The sequence below is a fragment of the Octopus bimaculoides genome, chromosome 18 (assembly GCF_046866305.1).
Source record: "Octopus bimaculoides isolate indiv1 chromosome 18, ASM4686630v1, whole genome shotgun sequence".
Classification (NCBI taxonomy): domain Eukaryota; kingdom Metazoa; phylum Mollusca; class Cephalopoda; order Octopoda; family Octopodidae; genus Octopus; species Octopus bimaculoides.
In genome coordinates, this window is record NC_142945.1 from 35,672,218 (window position 1) to 35,687,763 (window position 15,546).

The following is a 15,546-nucleotide window of genomic DNA, read 5'->3' on the forward strand; positions in this document are numbered from 1 at the left end:
GCTTTCAAGATAAATTTTGATTATTAATTTGAAGTTGGATTATTCGTCTTATTTTTTCCCTTCAGATATCAATTTCCATGTTTGATAAACTTAATAACCTTTTTTATTGTGGGGCATTATCTTCAAGGTGAAATAGCTAATGAATATTTCACATACAATGCTTAATTAACAATACCCTGTAAGGATATAAAATTAATTAGGTTGATATTCAGTGTGCTTTCTATATTAACTCCCTCTTTCTCTCTCTCTCTCTGTATGTATGTATATATATATATATATATATATATATATATATATATATATATACACATACACATTGTTAATATTATCATTCGTTCATGTATTTATTTTCATTATTAAGGCTGCCAATGTTTTTAGAATGTGTTGGGTTAATAAAATAAGGAGCAGACAAGTTCAAGTACTGGGGTTAATTTCAGACAACTGTAATATGTGTGCTTTAAGTATGCTTGAGTGTGTATGCATACATGTGTGTGGAATGTGTGTGTGTGTGTGTGTGTGTACTTTTGTGTGTGCATGTATTTTGTGTGTATGTGTGCATGTGTTTTGTGTGTGTGTGTGTGCTTGCTCATGTCTGTTCATACCACCTACCTACCAATCCATCTATCTATCTTCTTGCTTACTTACCTACCTATTTGCTTGCCCATCTCCCCGCCTATCTACCTGCCTACATAATTAACTAACCAAGTAACTAACAATAATATGCAACTAAATTAACCACCTAAAAACCTACCTACCTACCTACCTGCCTGCATGTCTGCCTGCCTGCCTGCCTGGCTATTTACCCACTTGACTGCCTGCTTACAAACGTACCTATCTATGTAGGCATGTAGACAAATGAGGTCTCTGCAACAGACTAAGAGGTAAGTTATTGAAAAGGTTGCAGATAGCTAAGAAAGAACTTTGACAAGCAAAAACAAAGCAAATAACTTACTGTTTAACCAAATTAAACAAATAATCGATTAGTTAGTTGGATATTTAATCAACTGATTAATCATAAAAGAGTGAAATTGAACCAGTGTGTGTGTTAATGACATTGGCATAATGACTTTTCCTAGACACAACAGTATATATACATTTACATACACTCATGGACACACGGACACACAAGATTGAGAAGGAAAAGATGTCTATACCATTTACCATTTTAAAACTTATTCATGATGACTACACAACATAATGATGTGAGCTGAAAGGCTTACATTGCAGGACACCATCTTAATGTTGAAATACATTGTAGTGGGCTAGTTATTGCTTTCCTGACTGATTGCTTTCAACTTCTGAATGTAAACTCAGAAATTATTTTGCAACAATCATGTGCAAGTTATTGGATGGTCAAAAAGGTTTTGGCAATCTTTTATTCCTCAGGAGATTCTATTAGAACTAAAATGTGATAGTTAAAAAAAAAAAAAAAAAATAGATGACGTAAAGAAACAAAACCTTGTTTATTTGTTGTTGTTGTTTGTGCTGATGACACATTGAGACCTGTCCATCCCAAGTGAGCATAGAAAAATAGATGTAAAGGATGACAATCATACCAAATAAGAGACTTACCAAGAAATGTTAATGTAAATAGTTCAGCAGTTCAAGGGTTTTTGTTTCCTAGAAGAAATTCTGGCAATCCTCAACTTTATGTCATTTCTTTTTCATTTTCATCAACCAGTTGTTGGAATGATTTCTTTTGACTGCTGGCAATTTAAAAAAAAATTTTTTTATTTGAATGGGTATTTTGGTTTGCAATAGAAATGGAAATGTATTGATGTAAGTTGTGATCCTCCAGTTAATGCTGCAAAACAACAGCAGCATAAAAATGAATATCAATTGTAACAAGGAGTTCTAAACAATCCGCTACAATTACCCTTCCCTTGAGAATTCCTGCTGTGCTGTTAAATGCTTGATGAAATGAAGTATTGAACTCATTCAGCAGCACAAAAAGGATAACAGCAGTATATGTATATGTATGCATGTATATTTGTAGGTAGATGTATGACTGTGTGGTTAAGCGGCATGCTTCCCAACCACATGGTTTCAGGTTCAATCCCACTGCCTGGCACCTTGGGCAGACCTCTTTTACTATAGTACCAGGCAAATGAGTGGATTTGATAGATGGAAACTGAAAGATGCTCATTTGTATGTGTGTGCGTGTGGCTCTCCCCTGATATCAGATGATTGTCGTAAATAGTCATCTGTACAGTTTGTAATTTTTAAAAATTTTTGTGGAAACACATTTGGCCAAGGGGAAAATATTGCTTTGCTTGGAAATAGGTGAAGGTTATTGATAGGAAGGGCATCTATCTCTTGGAAATCTGCCTCAACAAATTCCATCCAACCTATGCAAGTATGAAAATGTGAATGTGGAACTAATGATGATGATGATGATGAGCATATAAATACGAGGATTTCCAGAGAGGCTATTTGCTAGAGAGGCCATAGGCCAGCAAGTTTAGGGAGTGAAGAAGCCCCAGGTAACTCCATAAAACAGCCCTATCTATCCATCCATCCATCCATCTAAATATATATATATATATATATATATATATATATATATATATATATACAGTCATGCGCACAATTATTGGCACCCTTTGTCAAAAATGAGCTTTTATTTAATTTCTCACCAAAATTAGTGTCTATATGTAATAATTTTGGTCAATGTAGGTACAATTATTTAAAGAACACCAAACAAAGTCTTAATTTACAAAATATTTTGAGCAAATCAGAAAAACAAAATAATTGAATGGTTTGAAATTATTGGTACCTCTACAACATTAGATGATTATTAACAATCAATAGTGTATCCTTTATGCTTGATAACTTCTTCACTCTGCAAGTGTAGTTTTCTGTCAGCTTCAGACGCATACCAGAAGGAATTTTAGCCCTTTCTTCAATCGCATATTCTTCCAGCTGCTTCAAATTAGATGGCCTTCATTGTTTTCACTCATTACTTTTGTTCCCACCATAAATTTGCTATTGGGTTTAAGTCAGGACTTTGAGCCAGCATAGGAGCACATCTATCTTGGTTTCTTTCAATCAAATTTGGATTAAAAGTGATGTATGCTTGGGATCATTGTTCTGCATGAAAATCCAACAGTGTCCTAATCCCAGTTGCTTCATTGATGACTTCAGGTTTTCATTCCAAACATCAAGATAATTCTCTTTTTTTGTTGTTCCTTCAGTTTGAATTAATTTTCCAGTGCCTTTAGCAGAAAAACAGCTCCACAGCATTATGCTGTCCCCACTATGTTTGATGGTAAGGATGATATTCTTTGGGTTGTAAGCTTCTCTTTTCCTCCAAATGGTAGTTCTTTTGTTGTGACTGAATAACTCAGGTCAGAGAGCGGAGTGCCAAAAACATTTTGGTTTCTTCAGAAAGTCCTTCGCAAACTTCAGACTACAAATGAACTGTTAAGTGCTTCTTCTTCAACAATGGCATCTTCTGGGAACTCCAATAGCTGTCAAATTGGCTTTCATCACTGAAATTATCTTTGGATCATTGTGACTATTTTAATTAACATCTGCTCATCTCATTCTGAAAGGAGCATCTTTCTACTGTGTCCACTCTTGTTCTCCTACAAACCTGTATCTTGATGATTCACAGTTATGTTGCTAGTAGTTGATCTAGCCATATTGAAATTCTTACACAGCGTCTTATACCCATCATCAGCAGCATGAGCATCAACAATCTTCTTCCTTAGGTTAGAACTGTGCTCTTGCATCTTCGTCAAGACATCGCAGATAGAATAGTTTATTGACGAAAAGAAGGTTGCAAAAAGATTGTGCAAGCAATGTCATGTAGCCTTGCCATGCATTCTTCTAGAAGTTACTGTATTTTTTAACTTTCTCAGGATGACATAACCTCTTTTTATGATATGTAATCTTATATCGTAGCCCATATCAGTAATCATTTTGAGCCATACTTGAAACTTTTATTACCATATTACACATTGCCAGATGTCCTCCTTCGGTAATATTTATGCTTTTGTTGTTTGCTTTCTTGTGCCGTAAGAGCATTTTTATAGACATCTTATTTAGTGAGAAACTCAGTAAAAACTCATTTTTGATAAGGGGTGCCAGTAATTGTGTATATGACTGTATATAAATTAATCAGAAACGGAAAATGGAATCCACGAGATTCCGTATTTAAAACCACTACAATTGTTTCAACTCATTCTAAAAATAATCATCATGCTTTTGTCTCTAGGTATGACGTTATTTTTCTTTACATGTTATAGCACAAAAGTAACAACCAATTACAACAAAAAAGATGATTTTACTTTTATTAGGATATGCCCTTCCTTAACACACGTCTCATTTTAAGTTTGCAACACTGAAGATAGCTATATATGTGACTGAAAGCTCAGATACGCTTATATAGAAAACAGTCTTCCTATTTCTATGGTAGTCATACTTGCTACTAAACATTAAATTAGTCAACAGATGTACCATTTATTCATCCATACTTGTGTGTGTGTGTGTGGTGGGGTATTACTTCAGGCCACCACAATGATTGTTTTAACTTCAGGTTTTTATCAAGTGCCTGAGTTTGAAATGACAGTTGTGCCAGTTTTAAATATATGAAATATATAACTCTACTTGTCTGTCATGTATTGAGTACTTAATATGAAAGTAGCCCTCTTCAATATTGAACTATTTTCAACAGAAATTATAGGAGTGGCTGTGTGGTAAGTAGCTTGCTTACAAACCACATGGTTCCGGGTTCAGTCCCACTGTGTGGTACCATGGGCAGGTGTCTTCTACTATAGCCTTGGGCCGACCAAAGCCTTGTGAGTGGATTTGGTAGACGGAAACTGAAAGAAGCTCACCGTATATATGTATATATATATATGTATGTGCATGTGTGTGTTTGTGTGTCTGTGTTTGTCCCCCCCAACATCGCTTGACAACCGATGCTGATGTGTTTAGGTCCCCGTAACTTAGCAGTTCGGCAAAAGACACCGATAGAATAAGTACTAGGCTTACAAAGAATAAGTCCTGGGGTCAATTTGCTCGACTAAAGGTGGTGCTCCAGCATGGCCACAGTCAAATGACTGAAACAAGTAAAAGAGTAAAAGAGTTTATATGAATATAGAAAATAGATAGATAATAGATATGTAGATAGATAGAGAGAGAGGCAAATAGGCAGACAAACAGATGGATGGACATAACTCACTCTCATACACACACAAGCATATATATATATAAGATGTTTGTCATTTATAAACTCTCAGTATAATTACTCTGGTGGTCTTGCAAATAACTACTTACTCAACTTATAATCATTAATTAAACACTCTTCTAATTTCATTATTCTTCTCCACATTCATTAAGAACATATGCACACATGAACCTGAACTCACACTTTTATCATTGTATTTTAGAAAGTTTCTTCGTATTGTTTGTGCATAGAAACTCTGTTATACAGAGGTTGCTAACCTCATCTATCAGATCTCCTCTCTGTTAAAGAAAGGTCATTATTCTAGTCTTGCAATTTGATGAAAATTCCCTGTGGCCAAGGAAGGTGCCCAGTTTGTGAATAGTTTAATGCGAAATAAGCTGTTGCACTTGTGCACACATATTTCTGCACATGCACACAAACACTGTAAACACCTACGCATGCACACAAACACATTCATGCACACATGCATGCACACGCACACATACACACGCACACACGCACACACACACACACACACACACACACACACACACACACACACATGTTTGCAATGGATTTGAAATTGTAACTTCTCAGCAATACCTTACCTACCAGGATGGATTTCTAAATATACCTCTGTATTATAGAAATGTCATTAGTCTAGACTCTCAGTTGTTCCATTGCTTTAGAGAATACATATTATAAGTGAGTTTTTCAGACTTTTATTGAAAGCTAGACATACATTCCTACCTTCCTTCCACTTATGTTGGATAATGATTCACTCAAAATAGTTAACATTGACATAAGGATCAATTAATCAGTTCACATTACTGGAAAGATGCATATAACTTTTAATCTTAACATCTGCTCATGATAGCCTGATAAATCCTTGTTGACAACCTTGATGGCCTGATAAATCCTTGTTGACAACCTTTAAGGGTAGATATGGTGTATGAATGTGTCCTTAGAGATTGTTGAGTTATCTAGAATATTTAGGTTACCTAGGAAATGTCTATTGAAATACCTGCTCATGGCATATGTAATATATGGGTGGAAGAGAGACTGGTTAGTAAGTAAGTGATAGGCCTTATATGTATGTATTTCATTGACTTAGTGGAGGAATGATATTTCTCATGGCCCATTTTATAGTCTTTGTGTCTAGGGAAGGAAGTTATCTCCAAACTGGAAACCTGGCCCAAATGCTTGCAATCTTATATATATATATATATATATATATATATATAAGATTGACCAGTGACCGGTCTGTCAAAATGCTAGAAGAAGCTCACTTAAAAAAATTCTCAAATACGGATTCAGCGGAATCCGTATTTGAGAATTTTTTTAAGTGAGCTTCTTCTAGCATTTTGACAGACCGGTCACTGGTCAATCTTATATACGCAAGTACTATAATCTTTTTAGGATCTCGAAAAAAAATTTTTCAAGAGCCTTCTGATTCTTTTAATGTGCTAGTTTCCTGGTATTAAGTTGATATTAATTAATATCGAATTTTTACCACATTATATTAATTATATATATATATATATATATATATATATATATATATATATATATATATGAATATGTAGTGATTTTTGTTGTTGGTTGGCCTTAAGTTGGGGTCGATTGCACAGACCTATGACAATAAGCAATCCAGTCATCCTCACTGTCTATATATTGAGAACAACATTGCTGAATGTGTCTTTCATTTTTAAGATGTTAGGATGTGGTGTGAGGCGAAATTTAACTGCTATTTCTAATGGGTTGAGGCTCCCTTGTTTGCTTAGAATGGTTGTTCTTGGTGTTAGAGTTTGTATTAACCCTTTAGCATTCACGTTATTATGTCAAAAATAATGCTTATTCATGCATATTGTTTTGAATTAACCATGCTTTATCTTGTAGTTCTGAGATTTGGATGATGTGATTGTTTATTTTTAGAACAACATTGTTGGGTAGGTTTCAGAAGTCAGCTCTGGCTAGTTTGAACATAAACCAGGTAGAATATTTGGGCCAGATATGGTTGGTTTAAATGCTGGAAGGTTAAATGTGTACTTGAGATTATTGATTAGCATACATTGATATTATGTGAATGAGGATTAATAATGGTATTGGTCAGTGATTGTGGGGGAGATAATTTAGAATCAATAGAATATTTATAATATAGAGTATTGATGATATTCATCACTCTATGTGGGGTAGAAAATATTGGGTGCAGATAACAGAAATATTGATCAGTGCATGGGGACAGAATAAATTGCAATTTATAAATCTATGTAGACATGGACAGTTTTATGGATATACCATGAAAGAATATGACTGCTGTTGGGGTGTTGTTGGGGACCAGCATGGAGAATGGGGGTGTTATATAAGATATAATCTAGTGAGTTTGTTTTGGCTAAAACAAGAAGAGAGGTTAGACCTCAGATTGTTACATTATATGAATTAAAGTAAGTTAGGATGCTGTTGGTTATGTATTAAAACTGTTCTGAAGAATTGTCTAACAATCTTGTAGCATCTGAAAACAGAAGTACTGAATTGGACCAGCTGATTCTGTTTGAGATAACTGCCATCTTTTCACAACTTTCTTGTAATCTTTTACAAGTAAATCACACAAGAGAGTGAAGAGGCTACATAACCTGTTTAAATCTGGAGTCAAATCTCTTTTAATCATCTCCAGTTCTATTCATCCTTATAGAGAACATATAAGTGTGTGTAACAACCAAATATCCCTTACAGTCTTATTACATGCTCTACAATGATGAGGGGATGACCATGGTTGAAGACCTAGCATACAATGAAGTTCAATACAAGCAAAAAAAAAATTAGAAACATAATATGTTTACATTTTATTGGCTGCCTGTGTTTCAATAGTTCTGTTCAAACAAAGCTGACCAGGACAAAACAAGAACAGAAATAGTTATGATTAAGCCATTGATGAACATAATGATGATGGTAATGGTGATTACTCTATAAAATATTATGAGTTATTCACACATGATTAACCTATGAACAACAGTAGTAATACTCTAAGTGAAATCTTTATTTGTAGTTTTGACTGACGTATTTCTACTTTTAATGGATGAATGACTTAGAAAAAAGTAAGAATTAATTAGAGGTTAGAAACTTGATGTATGTTAAACATAGATTTTAGTGAGATAAGGCTAAATTTATGTATTTTTAACATAACCACCATGATTTTGTTGCCATGTACTTTTGAAACTGAGATTTCTCTCATTCCAATCCATTTGAATTACTAAGTCCACCTTAGCCATCATTACAGTAGCCTCTGCTCCAGTTACTTTCAGTCATATATGAACAAACTGAGTTACAAAGTGTATGCATTGTACTCTAGCTGCCACATTGCAACCATCCATTTCATTAACCAGTGTGCTGAAGAGGAACCATACTGAAGAGGAATGCAAGGCTCGCACACTAATTCTAAGATTTTCTTCATTAGCTTGATATTTCAGGCATTCCCTGCATTACAGAAGCATTGTGCTCCTGAAAATCTTTCTATAAATTCCATTATGAAAAACTTATTTTACCATCAACTTCCTGTTGTATGGAAGCAATTGAACATGGAATGAATGAAAAGATACATTTTGTGTCATAGAATTCCATGTTATGGCAAGATTTTCTGGAGTGCAATGCTTCTGTAATGAGAGGAAATGTCTGTATTTAGATAATTTTGTTTCACTATACTCAGCAACACAAAATAACGAAATAGAATAATGGCTGGGTGGTTATAAAATTTATTTTGCCATGATGTGGTTCAAGGTTTGATTTCACTTCATGACATAGCTTCAGACGACTGAAGCAGTTTTTGCTCAGCAGAAACCATGCAAAACCTGTCATATTTATATGATGTGCGTGCATATCCTTTGCCATTGTACATTGATGAGAGATGTACCCATCAATGAGAATACTGGGCAGTGGGGACAGAGCTTTCAAATAAAAATGGCCCCTTTATTTGTTTGGCACCAAGTTACACAAACAATTCCTTGCTCATGGTCAGAAATGCAGTGAATCAGTGACTGCCTCATTAGAGACCTGTAAGTGACAAAGCTCTTCTTCACAGTATGATAGAATGAAGGTCAGATGATTGGCAGTGGTGGCAGTAAGTAAGACGGATGGTTGGATGCATAGACAGATGGGTGAATTGATGGATGGCTGTGTGATTAAGAGATTTGCTCCTCAACGATGTGGTTTTGGATTCGATTCCACCACATTGTACTTTGGGCAAATGTCTTCTGCTATGGCCTCAGATGAAAACTGAGAGAAGCCAGTCATATATATATATAATATTTCAGTATTTCAAATGATCTGCACATCTTTTCTATGTTAATTGATTTTCAATTGTTTCTTACAGTTCCCCCAAAAATGCTACCAAAAGTATGAAACTGCATAATATATTCATGGTTAAATATTATAATATATTTGCAGAAGTTACCATTAAGGGACACTATGTGAGGAGTTGTGAAATTTTGGCTTGATCGTGTGCATGTGTGTGTGTGTGTGTGTGTGCATGTGTGTGTAAATGAAATTACTCACACACATAAGGAAAATTACATTAAGAGCATTTGTCTCTTTGTAGAATCCTTTCTACCTTCATTTAGTCTTATTTGACACAAGAGTTCATTGATTTAACATTTCAATTGATTTTATATTATGTTGACTACAGTTTTAGTCATTTTGGAGATATTTTTTTTTTATAGAAAATTTATAGAAAAGTAAGAAGCTACTTTTGGCTGTTGCCAGCCTTAAGTTCTTACATATTTTGTTTATTCTCCACAAATGTGTGTTGGTATTATATTGCATTGGCCATTACAAAGGAATGAGGATTGATACAACAACAATTAAGGAAATATTAGAGCATTGTCAAAAAGGATTTGTCAGCCTTGAACATTTTTAAGCATGTTTTTCAAAATATACCTTTTTTTTTGTTCACATAGAAAAGATAATTTTTGATGCCTCTCAAACCATGAATAATAATAATTTCTAACATAGACACTAGGCTACATATTTTGGAAAAGAGTATAATCGATATCATTGATCCTTGATACTTTACTGGTACCTATTTTATCTTTGAAGGATGAAAGATAACATTGACTTCAGCTATATATGAGGCCAGAAAGTAAAAGAAAAAATAATAATCATAACTGAACATCACAAAGCTTCATTTTGTCAGCACGGGGCTATTTTGGTGTAATGTCTATGTAATTTCGTTAGATAAGTCACATGAAAAACTAAACAAATTTAGTTTCATGTTGTAGTTACTTTCTAGTCTCCACTGTGTATTTTTGAGAGCTAAAAGATCAGATAAACACTTTTGTTTTATTCTGTTGGAGATATATTTGTATCATTTGTATAATGTGTGAAGTCTATATGTAAAGTTGTTCATCATCATCACCGTCATCATTTAGCATCTGTTTTCCATGCTGGCATGGGTTGGATGGTTTGACAGGAACTGGTCAGTTGGAGAACTACCCAGGTTTCACGTCTATGTTGGCATGGTTTTTATGGCTGGTTGCCCTTCATAACATCAACCACTTTACATGGTGTGCTGGGTGTCTTTTATGCAGCACCAGCATGGGTGCGTTTATGTGGCACTGGCACAGTTGCTTTTTACATGGCATCAGCACCCATGAGCCTGCAAGATTACGAATGATCCACTGAAGAGGGATGCAGGGGACATACCTGTATGCCAGGTCATGATCTACAAAACAGAGATTTGTATAGTGATTTTGTTTGTTATAGATTTCATCAGAAAAGTTAATGACCAAGATAATACTCAGTATAGTTGTTGTAAACCTTGTGAAAGGTTTTCAATATTCTTCACTAAATATCATGACAATGAATGGCTCACAGTATGGTTTACGTTGTTTTGATGTCAGTTATATTGTCTTTTGTGGGCTGTCTGAATGATATTGAAAACGTTCTATGCTTTTGTGTATGTTAATTTTTTCTTCTTTATTCTCATAAATATCAAAATTGGTAGAAATAGCAAAAGTCTAAAATTGTCATTTATAATTGCCATTTTAATAAATAAAGTTGCAAAGATATAATGCAATACAACATTCTACTTTTAGAAACTTACTTGCTTCTTGTAGAAGTAAAATAATCATGAATTAAACATACATTTTTAATCCCATAAAGACAGAAATCATGACAGTATTCTCACTTCTTTACTTATTCTTATTCTCTTCTTCTTTCTTTTTTCTTAATAATATTGTAATGATCTGTAACTGACACAGATGTGTTTATATCCCTCATGTAGAAGAGACAAGTAAATTCAATTCTAGACATTTAATCTTTTACAAAGTGTATGTCGAAAATCAAGAAATTCCAGATGTGTCATAAGACCCGTGTTTGGGATTATATGCTCAAAATTCAGTGCAGCTAATATCACATTTCACCCTACAAAATTTGATCAGGTAAATTGTTCTGTGATCAAATACATCAACCATTCTTTATTTGTTTTTTTTTTTTGTTTTTTTTAAACCAGAGCAGTAACTAGATCAGGATTATCTCTCATTCATGGTTGAATGTAGTGTCAGTTTTAGGCAGAAGCTAAACAAACTATGGCTTAGAGCCTTCAAAGAAGCAAGGGGTCTTGAAATAATAAAATGGTTCACATATGTTTTCAATTTTTGTGAGATAATCTGGTATAATTTTTTTAACAAGGACCCCCAGCAAGACGTGTTTTTCCCAACTACAGGGTTTCAGATTCAGTGTGCCTTGGGCAGTGTCTTCAACTGTAGCCCTGGACCAACCAAAGCTTTGTAAGTGGACTTGGTAGATGAAAACTAAAAGAAGCCCATTGTATATAAATATGTGTGTGTGTGTCTGTGTGTGTGTGTGTGCATGTGTGCGTGTGTGTGTGCATGGTGTGTGTGTGCATCTGTGTTTGTGTTTGTCCCTCTACTGTTTGACAACTAATGTTGGTCTGTTTATATCCCCATAATTTAGCAGTTTGGCAAAAGAAATAGTACCAGACTTTAAAAAATAAGTACTGGGGCAATTTATTCACCTAAAAACCCTTCAAGGTAGGGCCCCAGCATGGCCACAGTGCATTGACCAAAAATGTTTTATATAGCTTATGACTCCATCAAGTCTAACTCCAGCACTGGTTTGAGTGGATAGTGTTTAGTTAAATGATGATAATATTGGAGTGGACAGCAAAATAAAACACTTTATGCTGAAGAAATTGGTGATGGTCTGCTTTATTAAAAGTCAGATAAATAAAATAGTGAAAATAGAATATTTTTCTGTTTAGATAAGAAGAGCATTTTGGGCTGGTTGTTACTCCCTCTCTGAGGAAAAATTCTCTTCTCTAGCAAAGAGTCTTCTCCAGAATGTGTGAAACTTCCTGTCTTCTGAATATGTAAACTTATTTCCATTTCGTGGACTTAATTGTCTGGATGGTTTGCCTGAATTTCCTTGTAAAAGTGAGAACTTCTATTTACTGCTATTACTGTGACAGCTGCTGCTGCTACCACCACCAGAACTACTACTACTAGTAGTAGTCATTCCCTCTATTCCTATTCAACACTATTAAATGTATTGGAATGTGGAAGAAATCATAAGAAACAACCAAGCAAAACAAGAGCATAACACTTTAAAAAGTTCATGCAGTGAAATAGAGAGATAAATGAAATAGGTTATATATATATGGAGACAATACTTATAAATGATGTGCTAGTGCTGGTGTAAACAGTCATTTGTATTTCTCCTCAATGGCTTATGGACGCTTGGTATATTCTTGATGTAATTACTCACTGCACTGATTCTTAAAATAATTGTCATTGCTTCCATCAACCAGATTTTTGATATTTGTTTTACCAAGTTCTTGGACTTGGCTACTTTATACAATTTCTTTGTAGAGATAGTGTTATCTGAAGAAATAGTGCACTTTTGTTTTTAGTCCTGGATCAGTCCCAACTGAGTAGACTCATGATCAAAGATATTCTAGCTATGACCGTTCTAGCTATTGTTATTCATAGTGTGTCAATGAGTGTATTATCCAATGCATTCTTCACTTTTCAAGACAGCAAGGTATGATTTGAAGGAAAGTGGGTGTTTGTTTGCAAATTCCATTAGGTGGATAGCCACAAAGAGGCTGCATTATTCTGTTAGTACTCATGTCCTATCCATATATTCATACTATTATCTCTAACAAATACTTGTCTAGTGTGTGTGATAGGAGAAATCCTCAAACTGTTGACTAGGTGGATCATGAAATGATATGTCTCTTCTGCATTATATTTGGTATGATTTCTAAGGTTGGACACCTTTCCCAACCCCAACCACATTACAGAGTGTATAAAGTGTATTTTCTTTTAACACCAGCACTAGTGAGATTTCCTTGTACTCTACAAAGCAAAGGAATCTTCACTACTCTATGTTATCTCCAGTTGTTTAGTACAATGTGACTAACAAAGTGAGGAAAAGGAATTTATCTGTAGAAAATGAACCAAAGTGAGAGGCGGCAAAAAAGCAAAAATATATCTGCGTTTATATACTGACTAAACCAAAGATATTCAATAACTAAGTGTATTTGTCTTTAATGTTTTCACATACTTTTAAGGTGGTAAGCTGGCAGAAGTATTAGCACGCCAGGTGAAATGTTAAACAGCATTTTGTTCATCTTCACGTTCTGAGTTCAAATTCCGCTGAGGTTGACTTTGCCTTTCATCCTTTCAGAGTCAATAAATTAAGTACCATTGAAACACTGGGGTCGATGCAATCGACTAATCCCCTCCCACAAAATTTCAGGCCTTGTGCCTTTAGTAGAAATGATTCTTATTATCATCATCATCATGTATGAAGTCCTCGTCTGGGAATTGGAATTGCAGAATTACTATAGTTCCAGACGGAAAAAAAAAAAAAAGTATTCAATTAAGTTATTTTATGTTCCAAGTTAAAATCCTGCAAATGTCAATTTTGATTTTCATCTTTTGAGAGTCAGTAAAGTATCAAGTACAAAATACTGGTGTTGATTAAATCAACTCTACTCCTCCCCTTAAATCTGAACCTTGTGCCTATGTTAGAAATTATCATCATCATCCTGGTGTGCTAACAAAGTTTGCTTTGTAACAATGTGCTTTCAGGTTTCATCTCTCTCTGTGTTGCACCTTGAGCAAATGTGTCCTATCGATAACCACAAGTTGTCCAATTTGTCACACAAGAGAAATTCATAGGTAGAAACTGTAATGAAGCACATCGCGTGTGAGTGTGTGTGAATAAATGTTGCTTCACTTTGACTCATTTAGATGACAACTGTAGCATGGTAATTTCAAGGACCAATGAGATAAAATAATATACTTGAAAAGCAAGTAAGAATTGGAAAAAGGTAGGGTATCCGGTCATAGAATGCTACCTCAGTAAATATTCTTTTCTACTCTAGGAACAAGGCCTGAAATTTTGGAGGAAGGGGCCAGTCGATTAGATCAACCACAGTATGCAACTGGTACTTAATTTATCAATTCTGAAAAGTTGAAAGGCAAAGTCGTCCTTGGTGGATTTGAACTCAAAATGTAAAGACAGATGAAATACTACTATGCATTTCGCCCGGTGTGCTAACATTTCTGCTAGCTCGCTGCCTTGAGAATGCTACCTCAGTAAATATTGTTCAACCTTTGCCAGCATGAAAAAGGCAGATATAAAAGCAATGATTGTTGTTGTTGTTGACACTGCTGTTGTTGTTCTTCTTCTTGTTTCTAATTACTGAATCATATTTTGTTATCCATTCTACTCTTCTCAATCCAACTATTTCTGTTTTCAATCCAGGTATGATCCCATTGAAAAGATTTTAGCAAACCTAGATAAACAGAAAATCAGAAGTAATTTACGGTAAGTTCCTATTTATTTCACATTTTTCTTATTGTTTCCTTTTCACCCACTCACACCCTCTATCTTGTCTTTCTTTCTCTCTTTCACACATACATGCACACTACTTTTCCTATCTTCCTCTTCTCTCACTGTTCTTTATTTCCTTTTTCTTGTCACACTTTTTATTTCTTTTTGACTTCTCTTGCCTCATCTTTCTCTCCATGAATCCAATTATCAGTTGCTCTGTTTCTCACTTTATCAACCTCTTGCCCCCTTTCTCTTTTTCTCTCCCACTTTCATAACAGCAATTATTTCTTAGAACAATACAACTAGAAAACAAAATAAGAAAATGATAATGATGAGAGCAAGATAAAAAGGCTCATTTTGTTGACCCTGAGTAACTCTTTTCACAGACTATGATGTGGAATAAGGTTGGTCCATCATTCCAGTTTCTCTGGCATACAGCAAGCAGATATATGCTGCACATCTGACTTGTCAAATCCTCTGGTAAAAGTGCCAGTATGTGAGTTGTTGGCAAAAGCCAG

The 15,546-nt window shown here is 34.7% G+C and overlaps 1 protein-coding gene across 9 annotated transcripts in view; it reads left to right on the top strand.

Moving 5' to 3' along the window:
• The window catches only part of LOC106867954 (N-acetylated-alpha-linked acidic dipeptidase 2), a 670,339-nt gene that overhangs the window by 469,736 nt on the left and 185,057 nt on the right, over positions 1–15,546 (top strand). For all 9 annotated transcript variants that reach the window (XM_089365978.1, XM_089365976.1, XM_089365974.1 and 6 more), the window contains one exon: positions 14,960–15,022. In XM_089365978.1, coding sequence (XP_089222104.1) covers positions 14,960–15,022 — 63 coding nt within the window. The remainder of the gene's footprint in view (positions 1–14,959; positions 15,023–15,546) is intronic.